We start from the raw sequence: 23,883 nt of genomic DNA, 5'->3' as shown, positions 1-23,883 counted from the left end.
AGCTTGTAACAATGACAATAAAGCAGTAATTTTCCATCTGTGCTCTGGGAAAGCACAAAGCTCAAGAATGGAGTGTCAGAACCTTTACAAAATATCTTCAAATAGCTATTGGAGGTGGGATGGAAATCACAGCTTTATCAGTTTTCTATATTCAGGTATCAGGTATCAGGTAAAATGTTGAAATCATTGTTCTAAAAGATGTACTAGTCCCTTATTGCTAAGGAAGTCTGGGATTCTAAATCAGGCACAATTACCACAAACCTCACCTACTGGATCCTCTTGCTTAGAGAGAAAGTCCTCTTGTTTTTTTCTTCATTGGCTAAGATTCTAGCCTAATACCTACAGAGAAAACTCTGGGTATTTTTCATTTGAAAAAAAAAATAATGTTTTCTCCTCAAATTGGTCCTTTATAAGTTTTTCTCTTCCTATTCATAAGGGAACTTGGAAGGAGGAGTGGCATCCACTTTCGTAATAGCTTGCCTCCAGAAACCCTATGAACCTGGAGAGAGGATGAAAGGCACCCAAGCATCGAGAACTCTCCTTCATGGGGTCGCTATGAGTCACCTGCAACTCGACGGCACTTAACAACAACAACATTCGTAAGGGAAAGGAGAACATGCACTCATTCCCTTCCAAAAATTCCATCCAAATGAAATAAAGAAGCACAAATACAAAAGGACAAAGATTACAGGGGAGGAGACCATAGCAAACCATATTTCAATAATACTGTGGCAAAGAAAATAGGATGAATGCAGAGCACATTGTTGCTGTTGTGTGAGGTGGAGTTGGAGCTGACTTCAGAAAAGCTCAAAACATCAGTCACCCAGGAACTTCTGGATTCTGCAGTGAGGACTGAGCTATTAACAAAAGGGCTAGTAGAAAGTTTGATTAATAAACAGTTGAGTCTTTACACAGACTTCTTCCCCTGGGCACCATTAGGCAACTGCCTCCTTCACTCAAAGCAATTGAAAAGGATTCCTCTCTGAGAAAATTAGGCCAATGAGACTAGATACAGAATTGCCCGCCACTACTGAGGTCACGGATGAGCTCCTGGGCTACCAGTGAAAATGCCTAATTAAAAGTCTGTATGCTGAACCATGAGGCACTTCCCTAACTCTATTTTGCATGCATCTGCACAGATTTCACACAGGTTAATCCCTAGAAAAATTGAATGTCCTCAAAAGGAAAAATTGTATTTTCAATTCATTCATGGGAATAACAAATCCATGCCTGGTCACATCCACGAAGAATAATGGTTTGATAACAGAGCTTCTGAAATAGGAACAAGCAAAGGACCACCCTGTTTCAAGCCTTTAACATTGCAAACAGGACAGACAACCAGAGACATAAAAATGCACAAGAATCCTAAAGAGCTATTCTGCTTCTGATGTGACTGGTAAGCTTTTTAACAGACTTGGCCTTCCCACTGATAAAAAGTATAAACTCTTGAATGTACTAAAAATTTTTGTTTAAAGAAAACATCACGTTATTTTTTTTCTGCTTTGTAATGTATAAAGGTATACTACTTATGAAAATACTGTAACTATCTCTGTTCCTCTAAAATTCATAGGGTTTTCAGAGGCCTGTTGTTTAAGAAGGAGATGGCCCGACCTCCTCCTCTGTGAAGAATGTGGCATGAAGGAGTGGACAAAAACTCATCAATAATCTTCATTACATGGATGGCACAACCTTGATTGCTGAAAGTGAGGAGGACTCAAAACGCTTGCTGCAGAAGATCTAAGACCACAGTCTTCAATGCAGATTAGATCTTACTATCAAGAAAATAAAAATTCTCACCACTGTACCAATAGGCAACATCATGAGAGTTGGAGAGAAGACTGAAACTGTCAACAACTTCATCTCACTTAGATCCAAAATCATCTCACATACTTTGGACATGCTGCTAGGATATCCTTAAAAAGGTATGTCATATTCGGGAAGGTTAGAGGGAAGGCAAAAGAGAGGAAGATCTTCAACCAGGTGGATTGACTCAGTGACTGCAGCAATGGGCTCAAGTGTGTCAGAGATTGTGAGGATGGGCAGGGTTCAGATTTGTTCACAGGATCACTAATAAATTGTACTTGATTCCCTGGCACCTAACAACAAAAACAACTTAAGAAAATTATAGCATACCAGCAACAATAGCAAAGTTTAACAGAGCAGCAAACAACAAATGCTTATAAAGTTGTAGAAAGATTGGAACCCTTATTCACTGCTAGTGGGAGTGTAAAATGGTTCAACCACTATGGAAGGCAGTTTGGCACTTTCTCAAAAAAGTTGGAAATAGAAATATCATTTGACCCAGCAATTGCACTGCTGACAATATTTCCGAAAGAAATCAGAAGTGCCATCCAAACAAATACATGAACACCTATGTTTATGACTGTGTTATTCACGATAGCAAAGAGACGGAAACAGCTTAAAAGCCTATCAACAAACAAATGGATAGAAAAACTACAGTATAATCACACAATGGAATGCTCTCCAGCACTGAAAAATAAGGAACTCATAAAACATTACACAACATGGGTGACCCTGGAGGACATTATGCTACATGAAATATCTCAGTCTCAAAAGCATAAAAACTGCAGAACACCACTGTTATGAAGCAGGACTGATATGGGGGGTTGAGAGGAGAATAGGGGAAAAGTGGATAGATAATGAACAACAGTGCATTGAAATAGATGAGGGAGAGAACTGTTTAGAACAAGTGTATAATTAGGCATTCATTATATGTCAAACAAAGGTCCAGAATAAGAGGTACATCCCAAAGAAGACTGGGGAAGGGGGAAGGGAAATGATAAGGCAGAAAACTGCGTAACAATGAATGAATATTTAAAAAAAATAGAAAGTGAACTGGGGAAGGGGGAATGGAGGAAAATGTGCAACATTCAGTGAATGAAAATCCAACTTCTCCGTAAAATTTTGTTAAAATCAAAATTAAAAAAACAAAAACACTTGAGCAATAGAATCCAAACTTGAGAAAGTTTGCCATATGGTGCCTGGTCCTAATAAGAGATGCTGTTGGAGCTAGTTGATCTGTCTTTGGACCTGAGATGAAAATTCATGCCTAAATAAATGTTCTTACCTTTCTTCTAAAATAAAATAAAGTAAAATTATAGTATAAAGAATATGCCACACACAGTTGTAGTTTAATTTATGTAAAATGGTAAATAATAATTAACCTTAAGTACACTGAAAAATTAAATAATGCAAAAAGTATAAAGTAAAAAATAAAATTAATGTAATCATAAAGTTAATTTAAAAATGCAAAAGAAACCAGGAAAGAAGTTATAGAACATGAAAAGACAAACACTATCATTAAGGCCTAATTACAAACTGGGTTTAGAAGAGGCTGTGGCACTAGACACATTATTGCCAATGTCAGATGGATCTTGGCAGAAAGCAAAGAGTACCCGAGGGTATCTATCTGTGTTTCATTGACTATGCAAAGGCATTTGACTGCATAAATCACAACAAATTGTGGTTAATCTTAAAAAGAATGGGAGTCCCAGAACACTTGATTGTGCTTTTGTGAAACCTATATTTAGACCAGGAAGCAGTTCTCAGAACATAGCAGGGAAACACTGCATGGCTCAAAATTTGGAAAGGAGTGCATCAGAGATGTATCCTGTCTGCATATCTTTTCAATCTATTTGCAGAACAGATCATTCAGGAGGCAGGGCTTTATGAGGAGGAATGTGGCACCAGGATTGGAGGAAGATTCATCAACAACCTACATTATTCAGATGACACAACCTTGCTTGCTGAAACTGAGAAGGACCTGAAGCACTTGCTGCAGAAGGGTCAAGGACTGTATTCTTCAATATAGAGTGAAGCTCAAGATCAAGAAGACAAAGATTCTCACCACTGGGCTAATTGGCAGCACCATGATGGATGAAGAGATTGAGGTTGATAACAGTTACTGCTTGCTCGGCTTTATAATCAACACTCTTGGCACCAGCAGTCAGGGAATCAAAAGGCGAATTGCATTAAGTAAACCTTTCCAGAATCCTGAGAAGCAACGATGTCATTCTAGAGACTAAGATGTGCTGATCCAGTCCATGGTCTTTGGAATTACTTGCTATGCATCAGAGAGCTGGATAATGACTAAGGACAACAGAGGAAGAATTAATGCCTTTGAGTTGTGATGCTGAAAGAGAGCCTTGAACATACCATGAGCTACTAAGAAAACAAATAGGTCTGTGTTGGAGAGGGTGAAACCAACTCTCTTCTTGAAGGCTAGGATTTTGAATCTCCATCTCACATAATTTGGGTATGTGGCCAGGAGAGCAGTCCTTGAGTAAGGACATCATGCTTGGAAGGATGGAGGGACAGAGCAGGAGAGGAAGACCTCAGTTGAAATGGATTGATTTAGTGACTAGGGTATTGGGGGTAGGTGTGTCAGAGTCAGTGAGACTAGCTCAGGACAGGGCAGACTTCAGAGCAATAGGGTCTCATGAATCACAGTTGACTTAATGCCATATAACAACAATAACAAATCAATACATCAATAAACACATTAAGTATAAATAAACTAAGGACTCCATTTAAAAGGTAGGTATTTTCTTCTAGAAGAGACTCATCTAGATGTTACCTGCAAGAAAGACTTAGATATGTTGAAAGTTAGATATGTTTAGGTAGGTTGGGGGGGAAAAGTGACATGAAAACTATAAGCATTAGACAGAAGTGGCTATATGACTATCAATCTGCTAAAATAGATTTCAAGATAAAGAGCATTATCACATAAAGAGGGACAGTTTGTAATGATAATGAGTCATTTCATTAAGCATGCCTAAAACTCATGATTCATTATATACTAATAACAGGATTTTAAAATAAAATGACAGAATTAAAAAGAGCATTGGATAATGGCATAGCCATAGTTGTAGATTACAACACCCATCTCATAGAAGCTGATAGAACAAACTGACAGGACAAAAAAGTCAGTAAAGAAATAGCTTTTTTGAAGGATGTCTTTAAGAACAAAAGAAAGCTGATGTATTTTAGCATCCACAGAAATTTGGAAATTTCAGGAAATCAAAGAGAAGTACATTTAAAAGTAAGTGAACTGTTTAACCCAGGCAATTATTAACTTCAAGAAAAACACTGTAGTCTGGGTTTACTTCAACATAATGAGCTGTTTGTCAGAAGAAAAAAATAATAATCAGCAAATCCTGATATAGGGCCTGTTTCAATCCTTAGAGGCAAGGATGGTGACGCTTCATCTTACATACTTTGAGCATGTTTTTCCTAGTTTATTCTAGTGCCAAGAAGCTGTGCTGTCATTCCAAAGGCATGAGATTAAAATTCACCAGGTGCTCTGAGGGAGAAGGATGGGCAGTCTCCTCCAGTGTGACTTACTGCTCCTGAAAATCTACTGGAGCGTCAGCTATGAGTCTGTTCCAACTCGAGAAAACACAACATTCCCTAGAGGGCCTATCCCTTAGAAGGGAGCTCTACTGGTCTACTGGTAAGAAGCTGTGCTGTAATCTCAAAGGTACATGGTTCGAATCCAATATCTGCTCTGCAGGAAAAGGATGGGCCATCTTCTCCCATGTGATTTACTGCCTCTGAAAGCCAGCTAGAGGATCAGCTCTGAGTTGGTTCTGACTCAACAGCACACAACATTCCTTAGAAAGGGAAAGCATCCTTGATAAGTGGAGGAGTCAGCAACAGAAAGGAAGGCCCTTAAACAAAAGGATTGACACAAAGACTGCAGTGAGGGTCTCGAGTGTGTCAGAGACGATGAGGCAGGATGGAACGGGGTTCAAATCGGTTGTGTATGGGGTTGCTATGAGTCAGAGTTGACAGGACTGTACCTAACAACAGCCAAGTCATAGGAACTGTGTGGGACAGAGTGGACGTGCCCGTGGGGTTTGCATGTGAATCTTTACAGAAGCGGGCTGCCTCATCTTTCTTCTGAAGGGGAGCTAGTGGATTCAAACTGCCAACGTTTTGTTTAGCAGTCAAGTGTCTTACCCACGGTGCCATCAAGATTCCTTTAGGCTATAACGGCCTTCCTCGCCATTAATGTAAAATAGCCACCTTCCTCCACTCATGACTTTCTACCCCTTCCATTACTCCACAGGGAGTTCTGGTGGCCTAGAGGTAAGGAATTACACTACCAACTCAAAGGCAAGCAGTTCGAATCCACTAGCTACACTGTGGGGGAACGATGGGGCAATCTCCTCCCATACGATTTATAATCTCTGAAAACGCACTGGAAGGTCATTTAGGAGTTAGAACTGATTTTCTGGCAAGGAACAACAGCACGTTACTCACTTCTGTCTTCACGTTACTAGATGCCTTTGTACTATATGTAATTGTCTTTCTCCTCCCACTAGAGTGATGTAACAACATCAAGGGGATGTCAGGTGGCCGCAGGCCCGGTGGAATACCAAGGATGAGAGCATGGGAACGGTTCCCCCCAGGAGCAGGCAATAAGTAAACACACTGTCTAGAGATTGTAAAACAATAATTAAACCTACTAAAAGTCAGCCTCCTTTTTATTACCACCACGCACCACCACTTCTGAGAAACTGCCTGGGCGCGCTGCCAGGGCGGACTACTCCTGTCATCCCCGGTGCGCCACGGCCAGGGTTTTCTCACCAGTTTTGCTCACTGTCATGTCCCATCACTTAAGGACAGAAGTTGTTGCTACTGAATGTATTTTCTCCAAGTTTTCCATTAATATGATATAACTTGACAGAGGAGATTCACATTAAGGTCATGTGTGTGCACGCGCGCGTGTGCGCGTGGGCCCTGCGTAGTGTCTTAGTCGTGTGCATATGGTCTCTCTTATTGTCCCCAAGTCAGTTCTAACTAACTTCTGATAGTCAGAACCCATCAAGAATATAAATCACATGTGATCTCCCATCTCTCCCTCACAGAGCTGCTGATGGATTGAAACTGCCAGAGAGGAGCAGACTTTGGGTTTATAGCAAAATTCCCTCTGGACCCCACCACCAGAGCATGTAGTAAACAATAAATATTTGATCCATCTCTGCTGCAGTTTGCTCCTGCACAGAAAGTTGGGGGAGAACAGGTAACAGTAGAAATGCCAAGTCAATTACTTCATGACAGACATGAGTGCAAAGAAACAAGATAAATGAGACACCACCCCTAACTTCCAACTCTGTGTTGGAAAACTGGACAGAGCCTGACCCTTTTCCTTCCCCTCCTTTGGTCCTTGACAAATATCTCTTCCCATTGCTGTCATGTCTGAGCCAACTCAAGGTGGACCCTCCAGCAGACTTTGGAGGCTGTCAATCACATTAAAGGAGATTGTTTCTTTCTCTCATTGACTCAAACTGCCAAAGAGTCACAGCCTTGGATTGGCAGCACAAGTCTATATGAACTAGACCACCAGAGTTCCCTACTTTAAGAGTGTCGTTGTGGTTGTTACTGTGTACCATTGAGTCAGAACTGACCCATAGCTGACCCTACACTGGATATTCAGAGTCAGTAAATTGCACGAGGGAAGACTGGCCATCTTTCTCCTTCAGAGTGACTGGTGGACTCGAACTGCATGCCTTCACGTTGGCAGCACAGCTCCTTATCACTAGGCTATAGCCTTTATTGAAAACCTATTCTTGGCCAGGTACTGTGCACATGTTGTTTCGTCTAATCCCTACAACGACCAAACGAAATTACTGTCCCTATTCCACAAGCAATAAAACGTAGGCTTGGTGAGCTTAAATAATAACTTCTTCCACATAATTCATATGGTAGCAATCAAGCTGGAGTCAGAGTTTATGCTCTAAAGGGCAGGGTATTTCAAACGCAGGGCATCCTAAAACGTAATTACTTCTGGTTATTTCATTTTACACAAATATCCTGAGAAGTCTTGAGTAATGCTTTCAACTAGCATTCCTGTTTAGCCTTTCTCTATGATTTCAGTTCAAAGTCAGAGGTCAAACTGGTCAATGAACTCAAACAGCTTTTACAAGCTCTTCTCACAGGAGTTGCATTACCTCACTCTCGTTTGCAACATCACAGTAAAGACTTTATCAGCCCGGTTCTACTGACTGCAGGCTTGTAACGTGCAGCTGGTGATTGACCCCTCTCCCTCATTCTACCTTCAATCCTATGAAATCAAGTACAGGCCTGATACTCAAGTTCAACCACTAGTGAAATGAAATGACCTTTTCAGCTGATTCTCTACTGACCCAAATCTATCTCCTGTGAAGTCATCCACTCGAACAACCTGACAAGTGACCTCAGTGCCCTTAGCTAGGTCTCCCCCAGCCCAAGCCTAGGCCCTGGACACCACTGATAGTTCATGATGATCTGTATGTACTATCACTGAACACACTTCCCAAGCCAAACATTATTAGTTGGTTGACTTGAGACTTGGCAGGTGGTAGAAAAGGAAACTGTGTTAGTGTGGCCTAAAGCTAGCTTTCTGGAATTTTAATATGCATAAAATATCTCCTGGTGATATTGTTGAAAATTATATATTCTGATTCATTGGTTCATGGCAGGAACCTAAGATGTTCATTTTCTAGTTCCCAGGTGAAGCAGATCACATTTTGAGTGAATATGAGAAAACAGGTAGACCTTAGGTTATTTTTGAAGAAAATAAGGAATGCCTTGATGATTAATTACTGTCTACACACACACACACACACACACACACACACACACACACACACACAGACTTCTTGTCCTTTATCACCACAGTCTCCCAGAGGTTTATGCTGTCCCCAATTCTCTAACATGTCTCACTCTAAACAGATTCCCACGTCCCAGACATGCCCCTATATGACCAGCACAGCTCATTTCTGTACCTGCTAGGTAACTGGCTGCTGGCCAGGTAATCTACAAAATCACAGAGGACTTCAGCATACCCCTCCTAGGCAGATAGCTGTCCCAGACTCCACCACATAGGGAATTAAAGGGTCTTATTTACAGCCTTTACAGATCTTGGGCAGACAAAATTGGCTTCAATTCAGTCTATCAATTAGAGTCACATGGAAAGATAAGAAGCCTCTAAGCATATTCCAGTATTCATCTATGAATACTTGCCTCTCTAAAGAGATCCATGGTCAAACAGATTTGAGAAACGCTGCATAGTATTTCTCTGCCTGGTGTACATTAGGAACTCTGGTGTCGAGCTGTTACAAAGGGTAGTGGTTCAAACTCTAAAGCAAATGAAGTAGACTGCTCTCATAAAAATTTACAGCCTGGGCAACTTTACGGAATAGTTCTACCCTATGCTATCTGGTCACTAATGAGTCATAACTGACGCGATGGCAGCAGATTTGATTTGGTGTGTGTTAGCGGCTGTATTAGCACATCAAAGGCTCTAAGAAATCCTGCAGGTAAAGAAGTTCAGTAACTTTATTCAAACCAGTGAATCATAAATGAATTAAATTTTTCTCTTGGTGTGTTGATTTTTCCTAGTACATTTTACGGGATAGGTATTTCCTAGATCATTTAAGGACATTTCTTTTACAAGACCACTTACTTCATTTTTTTTTTTTAAAAAAAAAAGATAATTGAGATTTGAAAATCTGCCTGTGAAATTCAATTTGAGCTAGGAGCTGTGCTGCTAACCCAGTCGCTGCCCCTCTCTGGCAGGTCTAATCCACCAGCAGCTTCAAGGAGGAATTTACATCTCAGAAATCTAAGGGTCTCCTTTGAGTAGTCAACAAAATGAGTGAGAGTAAGTAAGCAATCTCTTAGATCACTTAGGCATAGAGTTGTCACTGATATAATTTTAAAACAAAATCCTTGGGCAATATAATAAAGGAGTCCTCAGGTGGTAAAAATGGTTACCATAATTGGCTGCTAGTCAAAGAGGCTTGAATCCACCAACAGCCACCCCTGGAGAAAGACCTGGCAATCTGTTTCTGAAAAGTCAGCCACTGAAAACTGTGTAGAGCACAGTTATGCCCACATACACAGGGTTGCTATGAGCCAAATCAATTTGATGGCAACCAGTTATAATTGCTATTGTCCTTAGATGCCATTGAGTCAACTATGACCCATAGCGACCCTATGAACAATGGCTCTGAACCTTGTCCTATCCTGAGCCAACCTCACCATTTTCAATACATCTGATCCCACTGCAACAGTCCCTGTGTCAATCCATCTCATCCAGGGTCTACCTCACCAGCACTGCCCCTCCACCTTTCGAAGCATGATATCGTTCTCCAAGTACTGGTACCTCCCGGCAACATGCCAAAAGTATGTGAGGCAGAGTTTCAAAATTCTCACCTCCAAGGAGCAACCTGGTCTTATGCTTTCCAGGACAGATCTGTTTGTTCTCTTGGTGGTCTGTGCTTTGTTTAATACTCTTCTCCAGCATCACAGCTCAAATGCATCAATTCTTTTGTCATCCTTTCTAGTGCTCTGATACCTAACAAGCAATTGAGAAGGCCATGACTTAGATCAGGCACACCTTAGTCTCTAGACTGACACTGTTGCTCTTTAGCACTCTGGAGAGGTCCTTGAAAGCAATTTTTTTTCCAGTGCAACTCATCTTTTGATTTCCTCACTGCTAGTGCCAAAGGTATTGATTTTGTATCTGAGCAAGATGAAATAGTCAAGAACTTCAATCTTTTCTCCATTGATCATGATGATGCCTGTTGGCCCAGTGGTAAGGACTTTTTTCCCCCTTAAGATGCAATCTATATTGAAGACTGCAGTTTTTTATCTTCTGAGTCTAGTGCTTCAAGTCCTCCTCAGTTTCAGTGTGCAAGGTTGTATCATCTGTATAATGCAGGTTGTTGAAGACTCTTCCTCCAATCCTGATGCCACATTCTTCTTCATAAAGTCTAGCCCCTCAAATGATCTGTTCAGTATATAGATTGAAAAGATATGGGGAAAGGAGATATCCCTGACACACTCCCTTCTTGATTTTGAAACATGCAAGTGTTCCCTTGCTCTGTCCAGACAACAGCTTCTTGGCCTAGGTATACGTTTTGCATGAACACAATCGAGTTTTCTGGAATTCCTTTTTTTCAATGTTAGCTGCAGTTTGTTGTGATTCATTCAGTCAAACGCCTTTGCACAGTTAATAAAACAAATAAACATCCTTCGGGGCTCTCTGCTTTCAGCCAAGATCCAGCTGACCAACAATGATATCCCAGAGCCACAGCCTCTTCTACATCTAGCTTGTATTTCTGACACTTTTCTGTTGGTGTACTGTACTAGTTGGATTTGGATAATCTTTGGCAAGATTTTGCTTGTATGTGATCTTAATGACAATTGTTTCATAATTCCCACATTCTATTGAGTCACTGTTTTTTGTAAATGGTTACAACAGAGGGGAAGATATTCAGGTTTTGTAGTGAATCCTGGTGTAAATCCCAGCTCCAGTACTTACACTAGTTGTGTGACCTCAGGCAAGAGATAGGAATCCCAGAGCTGCTATGAGAAACGCAGCTCACCTGTATAAAGAATCAGGTATTTAGAAGCACTCAAAGCTTGGGGTGTCTGAACAAAGTGTACAGATATGGACAGATCACTGAGTCAGCTCAACACCCTTGCGGTCATGGACTGGACATGTTTCTGCTTGTTCTTGCTCGGAAGTTTATTGCAGCCCCATTTAAATGCATGCACCTAACCATTGCTTATCAAGTAACAACAGGTTATCTGATCACAGGATCTGTTTTTAATGAACTCAAACTCTAATAGTCTTTGTAAACAGTATGGCTTAGATCCACTCTGAGGCACATCTTTTAGTATATGGTTGTATATACATTTAATATATCTTCTTGAAATTCACATTTCCCCAAAATATGAATTAATCTGAAAGTAGTATGTGATTCTGCAAATCTGGGGTGGAACTGTGAATTCTCAGGAGGGGTTAACCAGACTGACTTGGTCCAAAGCCTTGATTTTATCTGTTGTGCTATGCGTAAGAAGCTCTGGTGGTTCTGGTGGCATAGTGTGCAAAGTATCAGGCTTCTAACCAAAATGTCGATAGTTTAAATTCACCAGCCACACTGCAGGAAAAAGAAAGATAGGCAGTCTCCACCTGTAAAGATTTACTTAATGGAAGAAGTCTGACAGAAGTTTACTATAACTCAGAATTGGCTCAGTGGCATTGAATTTGTTTGTTTTTTTTTTTGTTTTATTGCTTCTCGTTAAGGAGTCCTCATAAAACACTGAGCACTCTGGTGGCCTAGTAGTAAGGAGTTGTGCTGCTTACACAAAGACACTCAGTTTGAATCCACTAGCTGTTCTTTAGGAGAAAGATGAACAATCTTCTCATGTAAATCCCATAGGATTTACTGCCTTTGAAAACCTGCTGGTGGGTCAGCTATGAGTCAGCTCTGACTCAACAGTAACAGCAACTACTTGAAGCACTGACAAAAGTATTTAGCTGCAAATAAAAATGATCAACAACTAAAATATACCAGCTATTCCATGCGAGATATATAGCCTTGGAAATCTGTGGGGCAATTCTTCTGTCCCTGAGGATTGCAATAAATCAGAATCAACCCGTTGGTAGTGTTGGGTTTAGATTTACAACTCATTGGCCTTTAGAGAGTTTCTTAAACTCCCTCCCCCTCAGTCTCCTAATATGTAAAATTTTTATAACATTGTGGCTATTTTTCAGATTTGCTAAAAGAATAAAATGTATATAATAAATATGTATTAAGTATTTAAAAACACAAAGAGCAATGCCCAATACTTAGTAAACAATAAAAAATGTTAACTTCCTTATCTATTTCATTTCTGCATACCTGAAACTTTACCCATCCAATCCCCAAAGGTAGGACATGAATCCTTTTTGGCAAATGGGCCTGAATCACATGACCATAGGGAAGCCTTTGAGTGAAATTCTCTGATTCAGGGTAATGGAAAAATGTTATAATGAAAACTATGATCAGATGACAGATTTTAGACCATCCTGATGAGAAAGCAATCCAACAAATGATAATTTTGATTCCTTTTATTTAAAAAAAAACAAAACAGCAAAAGTTTTTATGTTAGTTATAAAAGTCATCTAGATAATGAAACAGAACACTGATGCAATCAGCTGTACCTTCTCTTAAGAAAGAGAGATTAGACTATTCTGTTTCCAGGCCAGAGATGGAAGGCTATACTTGCGAGCCAGTCTTCTGCATGAATTCATTCCAGCTGCTTGCATGTAGTACAGGGAATATGATGGAAGACCAGGAGCAATTGAAGGCTGGGTTAAGCCCATGAAGAGCCTTAAGCATCACAGACAACTCAGAGTGTGGTTTCGAACACAGTAATTTAGCACAGTAATTTATCAAGGATCATTTCTTTGCAGAGAAGAAACAGCAGGTACCCATCATATCTTTAAATGTATTTCCCCATAGCTATTTGGAAACTCTAGTGGCCTAGTGGTAAGAAGCTACATTGCAATCCCAAAGGTTAGACTCCACCAGCTGCTTTGAAGAATGATGAACAATCTCTAGGTGATTTAGGGCCTCTGGAAGCCAGTTGAAGAGTAAGATATGAATCAGTTTTAACCTGACAGCACATAATGACACTGCCACTAAGATTCATGCCTGGTTTTACTATCCAGCTCTGAAGGAGAGAAAGTTGAGAGGGCATACAGAGTGGGTTCAATGACAAAATAGCTAAAATAGAGAAAAGTCAGTGTGCTAGAAGATAGAGCCATAGGAATTAGCTAATCTGTTTAACAGAGAGAAGAAAGAGTAGAAAATAAATTAACTGAGCCTCAGAAACTCATGTATAATATTCAAAGGCCTGCTCATTTTATCACTGGAGGCCAAGGTGAAGAAGAAAAAGACAAGAGTGTCAAAAAGTAATGTCAATTAAAAAAAATAGTTGAAAACTTTTCAAATAAAATGAAAAACATAAATTTACCAATTCAAGAAGTTGAGTAATCCCCAAACAACAACATCAATCCACAGAAAACTCTGCTCATGCTCAAACACATTGTTTCCCACGCAGGAAACAAAAGATAAAGAAAATACCTTGGGTGCAACCACTACATAAGGCAGTATGGCACTTTCTCAAAAAGTTGGAAATAGAAATACCATTTGGCCCAGCAATTCTACTACTTAGAATATACCCTAAAGAAACCAGAACTGCTATCCAAGCAGATGTATGCACACCCATGTTTATTGCTGCTTTGTTCACAATAACAAAGAGATGGAAACAACCCAAGTGCGCATCAACAAAAGAATGGATAGAGAAGCTGTGGTTATTCACATAATAGAATACTACACAGCACTGAAAAATGGAGAACTCATAAAATATTACACAAAATGGGTGACCCTGGAGGACATTATGAAGAGTGAAATATCTCAGTCACAAAAGGATGAATACTGCATAATGCCACTGTTGTTAAACAGGACTGACATGGAGGTTGGGGGAAACTAAGAAAAGAGGAAATCAATACCATACACTGCATTGAAACAGATGAGGGAGAGAACTGTTTAAAAGGGATATATGATTGGATATTATTTGTATGACAACAGTACAGAATAAGAGCTGCATAGCAAAGTGGCGGGAGGGGTGGGGTGAAATTGTGCAACAATGAAAAAAATTTTTTTCAAAGAGAAAAGACAACTGAGGGGTGGAAAGGGAGGAAAATGTCAAACAATGAATTAATAGAAATTCAAGTTCTCTATAAACTTCTATTAAAATTGCAATTTAAAAAGGGGAGGGGAAGATATACAGTATTCAATTTATGTTTGTTGGAAAAAAGAAAGAAAATACTTTGAAGGCAGCTGAAGTGATCTATCACATCCCAATAAGCAATGATTCAAAATAGCTATCAATTTCTCACCAGAAACTATGAAAGTCAGAAGACAATAGATCAATATTTGAAGTGGGGGATAAAATATAGACAACAACAATCAGAAATTAGGTTTGGCTTGTGTTATTGGCTTTTTCCCTCCACAAGTGAGTGTCAGCTGGCTAGGCTTTTGCCCGTTTTAGCCAGCAAGGACCCAAGGGTGGAGGTCTACTTGGTTTATCATAGTCAACATCATTCGTTGGGCGTGTCTTTAAAATACTGTAATGAAAGGTTAAGTCTGAGGCTGGCCTGGAGGCTCCTGTGCTGTGGTTATTAATGTTAGGATGAACATTCTTGAAGTGGTACAGCCAGCCATTTGTCTATTTGCTGTACTAAATAACGGAGTTGCTGTGATGCTGAATTGTGTCAAATAACATAATGGTTACCCATCAGGACAGTGTTTGTAGGAGCTTCCAGATTGATTTAAGATTGGAAGCAGGATTGGCACCCACCTCCTAGACCAGATACCTCTGGAAACTCTATAAACTCTATAAACATAAATTATGTTAAATACAGAACAGAGTTCAGGTCTTTTGTTCATAGGGTCACTTGATGACACGTGACCACTAAGTGAGACTAGTGTTGTTATATTTTGGAGGAACATTCTTCTACTTTGTACATCACTCTTTGTCAATTTGCTGTACTGAGGTAATCTGGGTTTCCTGTGATGCTGAACCTTGAGCCATTGGGGTGTCAAATGTCATAATGGTTTCCCAATGTGGACAGTGTTTGGTGGAGCTTCCAGTTGTAAAACAGGTTTGGAAGTAGGAGTGGCATCCACTTCCTAAACCAAATACCTCTGGAAACTCTATGAACTTGGAGAAATGATGATAGTTATAGAAAGTCATCAGGTCTTTTGTTCTTAGAGTCACTATGAGTCATGCTCGACTTGATGGCAAACAACAACAGGTTATAATTCCTGGAATTATCACTGGGATAAAAAAAGAAACACTACACAAATAAATGTAATTGCTGTACTTGCTAAATTGATGAGTAGTGTCTGGTGTCTTAAAAGTTTGCAAGTAACTAAGAGGCAACTTTGGGTTTCTATTCAGCTGAAACAAAAGAGGATGAAGGTAACTAAGAATAAAAGAAGAAATTAGTCAATAGGATTAATATCCCACATGAACCATTGTCTCTTCTAGACTGAGACCAGAAGAACAATATGATACCTGGTTACTACTACCTACCATTCTCACCAGGGACATGATAGAAAGTACCAGATAGAATGGGAGAAAAAGAACAAAATTAAAATTCTTATAAAAGGTCAGACTTATTGAACCAATAAAGCCTAGAAGAACACTACAGACTATTGTCCTACATGGCTAAAATACCTAATGATTGAAGCAGCTCCTGAAGGTCACCTTTCTGCCAAACAATAGGCTGGCTTATAAAACAAATAATATCACCCATGGGTAATGTGCTTCTTTAAACAATAAACTATATGAAATCAAATGGTCAAATTTACTCAAAAGCAAAAGTGAGAAGACAAAGTGGACAAGAAGGGTAAATCAATGGAAACAGAACTATGAGAATACTATATACATTGTGATACAGTTCATAGTCACTGTTAATCTAAAGACCACTCCTCTCTGGTAGGTCAAATCTATTAGCAGCTGCAAGAATGGAAAAGAGGCAATCTCTTCCTATTTGATATACACCCTCAGAAAACCAATGGAGGATCATCTATGAGTCAGTTCCAACTTGATGGCAATGATCACAATCATATATCTATTTAATCCAACAATCTCTGTTTCTGTTTAGATAATATACATTTATAAAAATTATTAATATGTTGCTTTTAAGTCTACCATGTTATTATTATCTTTAAAGTTTTTGTTTTATCTTTCTTCTTTCTTTTTTCCTACCTTCTCTTAGTCTCTTTCATTTTTTATCATTTTTTATTGATTTTAATGAAAATTTAGAGAGACTTTGGATTTCCATGCATTCATTGTTGCACTTTTCTCCCTGCCCACCCCTCCTCCCCTCCCCCATACACTCTTCTCTCTGAAAAGTGAAAGAAAAGTCACCCCATTGTTTTACAATCTCTCCCCCCCCAGGTCCACTCTACTATGCAGTCTTTGTTCTGGACACCTGTCATGACAATTATACCTAACCACATATCCCTTTTAAACAGTTTTCTCCCTCATCTGTTTCAATGCAGTATACATTATTTATTCCATCTTTCTCAGTCTTCCCCCAAACCCGATGTCAGTCCTGTTTTACAACAGTGGCACCATGCAGTATCTGTCCTTTTGTGACTGAGATACTTCACTCAGCATAATGTCTTCCAGGGTCACCCATTTTTAATAATATTGTATGAGTTTCTTGTTTTTGCAGTGTTGTATACCACAGCTTCTATATCCATTCATTTGTTGATGGGCACTTAGGCTGTTTCCAACTCCTTGCTATTGTGAACAAAGCTGCGATGAACATGGTTGTGCATCTTTGAATATTTAAAATATTGTATTTAAATTTATCTGTTGCTTTAATAAACATTTTATTGTATTCTGAGTGAAAGTTTACATAGCAAATTAGGTTCTCATTAGACAATTCTTGTATAACTTGTTCCATGACATTGTTAGAATTTTTACAATGTATGTTCAACTCAACTCATAGCTCTCAACTTGGAACCAACTTATAGCTGACCCTCTAGAGGGTTTTCAGAGAGTGTAAATCACTTGCCATCTTTCTCTTATAGAGCAGCTAGTGGATCTGAACCACCTGCCCTTTGCTTGGCAGTGTAACTCCTTATCCACTAGGCAGAGAGAGAGAGAGAGAAATATTTCCAATATACAAGGAACTCTGGTGATGTAGGCCATAGGGAGGAGCTACACTGTTAACCCAAAGGTGACACCTCTCTGGTAGTTCCACAAGAGAAAGACAAAAAAGCTCCTTCTGAAGTGTTTATAGTTTGTAAAAAAAAACCTATCTGAAAGTCTGCTGTGAATCAGTTCCAACTCAACAGTAATCGGTTGAATTCAATATTCTGTCAAAGAGAAACTCACTTTAAACTCAAAGGTAGAACTCACTCATTGCCTTTGAGTCAGATCCTTCTCATATCTGACCCCCAGGTGGTTTTCAGAGGTTGTAAACCACATGGGAGGGATTGTCCATCTTTCTCCCACAGAGCTGCTGGTGGATTAGAGCTGCATGCTTTCGGGTTGGCAGTGTATCTGCCTTCACACTGGACCACCGAAGCTCCCTCCTACTGATACAGATAAGTAAAAATGGAAGGATGACAAGATACATATCCCACAAATGTTCATCAAAAGAGAGCTGGAGAATCTATATTAATACCAAATAAAGTAGACTTCAGAACAGGGAAAAGGGGATTAAAGAGATTACATATTGATCAATGGATATAACCACAAAAAAGACCAAAGAGTCCTAAAATATTTGCATCTAACAACAGAGTTACAACATTTGAAGCAAAACATAATAGAACTGAAAGTGAACAAGACAGATCCACAATCATCCTTGGACACTTCAACACTATTTTTGCAATAATCAGTGAAAGAAACAAAACAAATCAGAAAGGGCATGTAAGATCGAATCAATGGCTCAATTGTGTATGGCTCCACCAGAAAACAGCAGAAAGCATGTTCTTTTCAAATGCTCGTGGATCATTCGTTAAGACTGTAGTGTGGAACAGAAAAGCTCAGACTCATTGCCGTAGAGTCAGAACTGACTCATAACTTACCCTCTGCAGGGTTTCCTCGGCTGTAAGTTACATGGAAGGAAACAAATGGGCGAACAACCAGACAGGTAGAACCTTTGGGATTGCAGCACAATTGTGCACAGACTAGCCCACTAAAGCTCCCTCTGAGTCATAAAAGGAAACTTTATTAGATTTACAAGAACTGAAATAATGCAAAGTATGATGCCTTCTAACAATAACAATTAAGCTAGAAATCACTAACAGAATCATTTGGAAAGCATTAGACATTTGGAAATTAAACAACACAATTTTTTTTTTAACAACACAATTTTAAACAACCCACAAATGAAAGACGTTTTAAGAGAAATTTTAGCCAATGAAAAAAGAAATGTTTTCATATAAATTTTTTTAAAGACATTTTAATCTTTTTTAAATGATAGAAAATTATTTCAAAATTTAAGAGGTGGTTAAAACTGTACAGAGGGAAACAGATTATAGTTTTTGTTTGTTTGGGTTTTTGTTGTTGGATGGTTGTTTTGGTTTTTTGTGGGTGTTTTGTTTTGTGGATTATAAAGATAAGCATATTAGAAGAGAAACAGTTCTAAGAGCAAGATGGGCCTCTCCCAGAAGCAGCAGAGGTAGGAATAGGCCTTCCACCAGGTTTGGTTATAGCTAGCTGCCTCTCCAGTTTTTATGTTTTCCCAAACTCTGTACCCCCATGAATTTCCTCCCCTCTTCACCCTCAGACTTCCTGTCCCCCTCCCTATCATCCGCCTTTGGGCTTTTATCCACATTTTACTAGCTATCCTTCAGAGGGAAATAGGTCATTCTTAATGTTCACATTAGGAAAAAAAGAATTTGTTTCAAATCAAGAACTAATCTTTCACATTAAGAGATTGGGAGGCAGGGGGCAGGGGCGGGAGGGGAAGTGCAAACTATATCCAAAGCAAATAGTAAGAAAGAACAGGTAAAGAACACAGTCAGTGAAACTGAAAACAAAACCAAGTAAGAAATCAACAAAAACCTGCTTATCTGAAATGAGCTATAGAACTTATAAATGTCTAGCAAAATGGTTCAGGACAAAAATAGTGAGACACAAATTAACCTTCAGTCATCAAAAGGATAATAAGGAATACTATAAATAGCACTATGCCCATAAATTTAACATTTTGGGCAAAATTGGTCCATTTCTTGAGTGAGAATAAAAGAAAAAGCTATGCTTAGAATAAGAAGCTAAGCCTAGCAGGAAAATAGTTGCTTGCCTTCTGTATTGAGTTGACAAAATGTTCAGAACACCAATTTAAAAGTCGACTTTAATACTTTGGAAAAAACCTGTACATGAATATTTATAGAAGCTTTTTTTTATTACCATGTAGTGGAAATAAGCCAATATTCTTCAGCTGGCTAGGTAAACAAACAATGTTATATTCATTCAATGACATAAAAAAGAAATAGTAGTGACAAATATTATGTTAAATACAAGAAGATAGACTAAAAAATATATATAACATGATTTCACTTACACAACTTTTTAAAAAAGGACAAAACTACAGGAATGAAGAATTTTCAGTGGTCACTGGGAGCTAAAGTGCAGAGGAGGATTTGGTAGTCTGGTGACGGAACTCTAGCATACTTCTTCATTATTACACAGTTCTATCAGCTTGTCAAAACTTTCATAACTAAATAAAAATATTTTCCTGCAAAAAAAATTATTTAAAAAAAAATCTGGTAGTGTTCTATTACAGCTAAGTAATAAGAACAGAAATCGACAAAAACAGGAAAATAAATGACAAGGGATACAAATTCAGTCAAAAACTATTTGAAGGAAAACAAAAGCTGATAAATCTCCTGCAAATTGATCAATAAGAGAGAGAAATCACAAATTACCAGGATCAAGAATGGCACTAGGATCATCACTATAGATCCAACGACACACATTAAAAATTAAATAATAAAATATTATGGACAACATTTACTTATGAATTAAAAACTCTGATGAAATTAAAACGCAGGAAAAATTCATTGAAAGATTCCCAAAACCAATTACCAATGGGCAGCATGAATAGCCATGTACCTATTAAAGAAACAAATTCTGAGGTTTTCTTTGAAAAACAAACGAACCAAAAATCTCCCCGTGAAGAAAACTCTATGTCCAGGTGACATCACTGTGAAATCTGCCAGACTTGTGGAAGAAATAATAAAATTCTACCCAAGCTTTTCTGGAAAAGAGAGCAAAAGGGATACTTTCAAACTCATTTGGCATTAAAAAACTTTTTTAAAAGTGTCAAGTGGAAGACAGTTTTCTTATTACTTACAAGGCCCCCAAATCAAAGTCATGGCCAATTAACTCCTCCAGCAAGTTGGTATCCAGAGCTGGGTTCCCCAGGGTACTGCTGGCCCCTTGAGCTGCAAAGAAAAATTAGTTTTTTTAAAAGAGTTTTAACACTTTGAAAAATGCTTTTCATAAATTTGAGGTTTAATAAAAGCACAAACGTTTCATTTAAAAAAAACACACTTGCTAAAGCAAATTAAAAAATCAAATTCCCAAAATTGACTCAAAATAAATAAAAAATCTAAAATGACCAGTAGTCATGGAATAAATTGAGAAAATTTTTACTCATGATCCTCACTCTACCCCTCCACAAAAGAATATAGTCCGCATAGTATCATCAGTCATGTTACTAGAATGTCAACAGAATTATAATTTCTCCACTATTGTCATAATACTGGAGTACAGAGGGAGGAAAAAAGAAAAGTCTCCAAATTCTTTTTATAAAGCCAAAAGCAAATCAAAATCTGGCAGAGATAAAATATGTAAAGAAAACCCAAACTAATATATATTGTGAGTATGATACTACTAAAATATGATAAATAAAATGTCAAATGGAATCCAGCATTATGAGAAAAAGTAATCGTAAAGAACACAAAGATGATTAAATACTTATGTATAAAAGGTATAATATTTGACCTTCTTGATGGAAATCCAAAATACATTTAATTAACATTCAACATCTAGTTTTAACCATTAAGAAGCTCTGAGGGCCTCGTGGAGCGAGCTGTGCTGCTCACTCAAAGACTGTGCCTTTGTTGTGTTGCTAACTCAAAGGCAGTCAGAATCTACCAGCAACTCCACAGCAGAAAAATGGACAATTTCCTCCCATGAGACTTACAACTTTTGAAAAACTCACTGGAGGGTCAGCTATGAGTCAGTTCTGACTCAAAAGCAGTTAAGTTGTTAGTAGTAAGTCGAATCAAAGCATTTTTAAAATTACAAAAAGTCACACAAATATCACTTAATCGTTCACTACCTTCAAGTCATTACCAACTCATACCTGACCTTACAGCAGGTTTTCAGAGGCCGTAAACTGCACAAGAAGAGATTCCCTATCTTTCTCCTCTGGAAAAGCTAGTAGATTCAAACTGCATGCCTTTAGTTTGGCCGCAAAACTGCCTGTCCACTAAGTCACCATAGCTCCTCATACACACATATCTATTTATTATATGTGTGTGAGAGAGAAAACAAGTTCACAGCCAGCATCATGCTTAATGATTAATAAAAGAAGTCAAACTATTTCCATTAAAGTTAGAAATAAAAAATATTGTCATGCAATTTTTTGTTTGTTATTAGGTATTGTCAAGTCTACTTCAACTCAGAGACACTATGTATAACAGAAGAAAACACTGTCTGATCCTGAGCCATCCTCACAATTTTATTGTGTTTAGCCCATTGTTGCACTCACTCTCAGTCTATCTTGTTGAAAATAGATGTTTTTTTGGCTGGCTCTCTCCTTTTATCTTATTGAATATCTTCCCTCTAATTTTAAAAAAAATGATGTCCTTTCCCAGGGACTAGTCTCTCCTGATAAAATGTCTATAGTACATAAGACAAAGTTTCTATCCTCACTTCTAACAACTGGCTGTACTCCTTCAGAAACAAATTGCTAGTTTTTCTGGAAGCTCATGGCATTTTCATTCTTTTTCACCAACACCCAACTCAAAGACATCAGTTCTGTCTTCTTTACTCGTTATCCGGTTTTCGCACACATAAAAAAATAACTGAAAACACCATTGCTTGAGCCAGGTGCACCTTAACATCAAAGCTCCTTTACTTTTAGGATATTAAAGAAGTTTGTTGAAGCAGCTTTGTCTCATGAAACACATCGTTTGATTTCTTGACTGCTGCTTCTCTAAGCATTGATTGTAGATCAAATGAAAATGAAATCTTTGAAAACGTCCATCTTTCATCATGAGGTTGCTTATTGGTCCAGTTACGAAGATCTTTGTTTTCCTTATTTTGAAAACTAATAAAGACTGAAGGCTGCAGTCTTTGATTTTCATCAATGGATGATTCAAATCTTTTTTTTACTTTAGCAAACAATCCTGTGTCATCAACAATTGCAAGTTTCAATGAGTCTAACTTGAATCCTAATTCCATATTCTTCTTCATATAGTCCAGTTTCGATCATCATACAGATTGGGTAAGCTTGGTGAAAAGATACAGCCTTGACCCTTACCTTTCCTGATTTAAACCATGTCATTGTACCAAAAAGAATTTATTAATATTGGAGAATTTCAAGAAGCATCATATGTGCAAGAGCCAATGGTAACAGAGGAAGAACAGAGCTCAAGCTGTACTGAAGACACTGGCAAAAAATAAGGCTCCAAGATTGGATGAGATACAGGTTGACATTTTTTTCAACTAACAGATGCAGCCTTGGTCATTCTCACCAGTCTATGCCAGATAATTTGGAGGACAGCTGATAGACCAACTGACTGGAAGAAATCTGTGTTTGTTCACATTGTGACAAAAAGGTGATCTAACGGAATGTGGAAATTATAAAACAGTATCAGTAATGCCACATGCAAGCAAATACTTCTGAAGATTATAATAAATGACTGTAACATCTGCAACCAGGAGAGGATAAAAAGGGAAACCACAGACTGGGAAAAAATATTTGGTAATGACATGTCTGATAAGGGACTTATATAGAATACTTGAGTGCCACAATAAGATAAAGGTAAACAATTCAGTTGCAAAAAGACACAGGATATGAACAGACACTTCACCAAAGAAGACATTCAGATGGTCAACAAACACATGAAGAAATGTTCAAAATCCCTAGTTCTAAGAGAGGTGTAAATCAAAACCACTATGAGATATCATCTTACCCCAGTAAGAATAGCAAAATTCAACAGAGTAGCAAACAACAAATGCTGATGAGGTTGTGGAGAAACTGGAACCCTTATTCACTGTTAGTGAGAGTGTGAAATGGTGCAACCACTATAGAAGGCAGTATGACATTTTCTCAAAAAGTTGGAAATAGAAATACCATTTGACCCAGCAATTCCACTATTGGGAATGTACCCTAAAAACCCCAGAACTTCTACCCAAACAGATATATGCACAGCCATGTTTATTTTTGCCTTGTTCACAATAGCAAAGAGTTGGAAACAAATCAAGTGTTCT

The 23,883-nt window shown here is 38.4% G+C and overlaps 1 protein-coding gene across 1 annotated transcript in view; it reads right to left on the bottom strand.

The window, feature by feature from the left end:
- MYRFL (myelin regulatory factor-like) overlaps positions 1–20,829 on the bottom strand; it is a gene marked incomplete at its 5' end in the record, with an annotated part of 174,930 nt that extends 154,101 nt beyond the window's left edge. Inside the window, one exon of the mRNA XM_006886110.1 lies at positions 20,732–20,829. Coding sequence (XP_006886172.1) covers positions 20,732–20,829 — 98 coding nt within the window. The remainder of the gene's footprint in view (positions 1–20,731) is intronic.
- Positions 20,830–23,883: the final 3,054 nt, after the last annotated feature.

Source organism: Elephantulus edwardii, unplaced genomic scaffold (genome assembly GCF_000299155.1).
Source record: "Elephantulus edwardii isolate Elephantulus edwardi_28Jun2011 unplaced genomic scaffold, EleEdw1.0 scaffold00047, whole genome shotgun sequence".
Lineage (NCBI taxonomy): Eukaryota > Metazoa > Chordata > Mammalia > Macroscelidea > Macroscelididae > Elephantulus > Elephantulus edwardii.
This window is presented reverse-complemented; position numbering and strand designations above follow the sequence as displayed.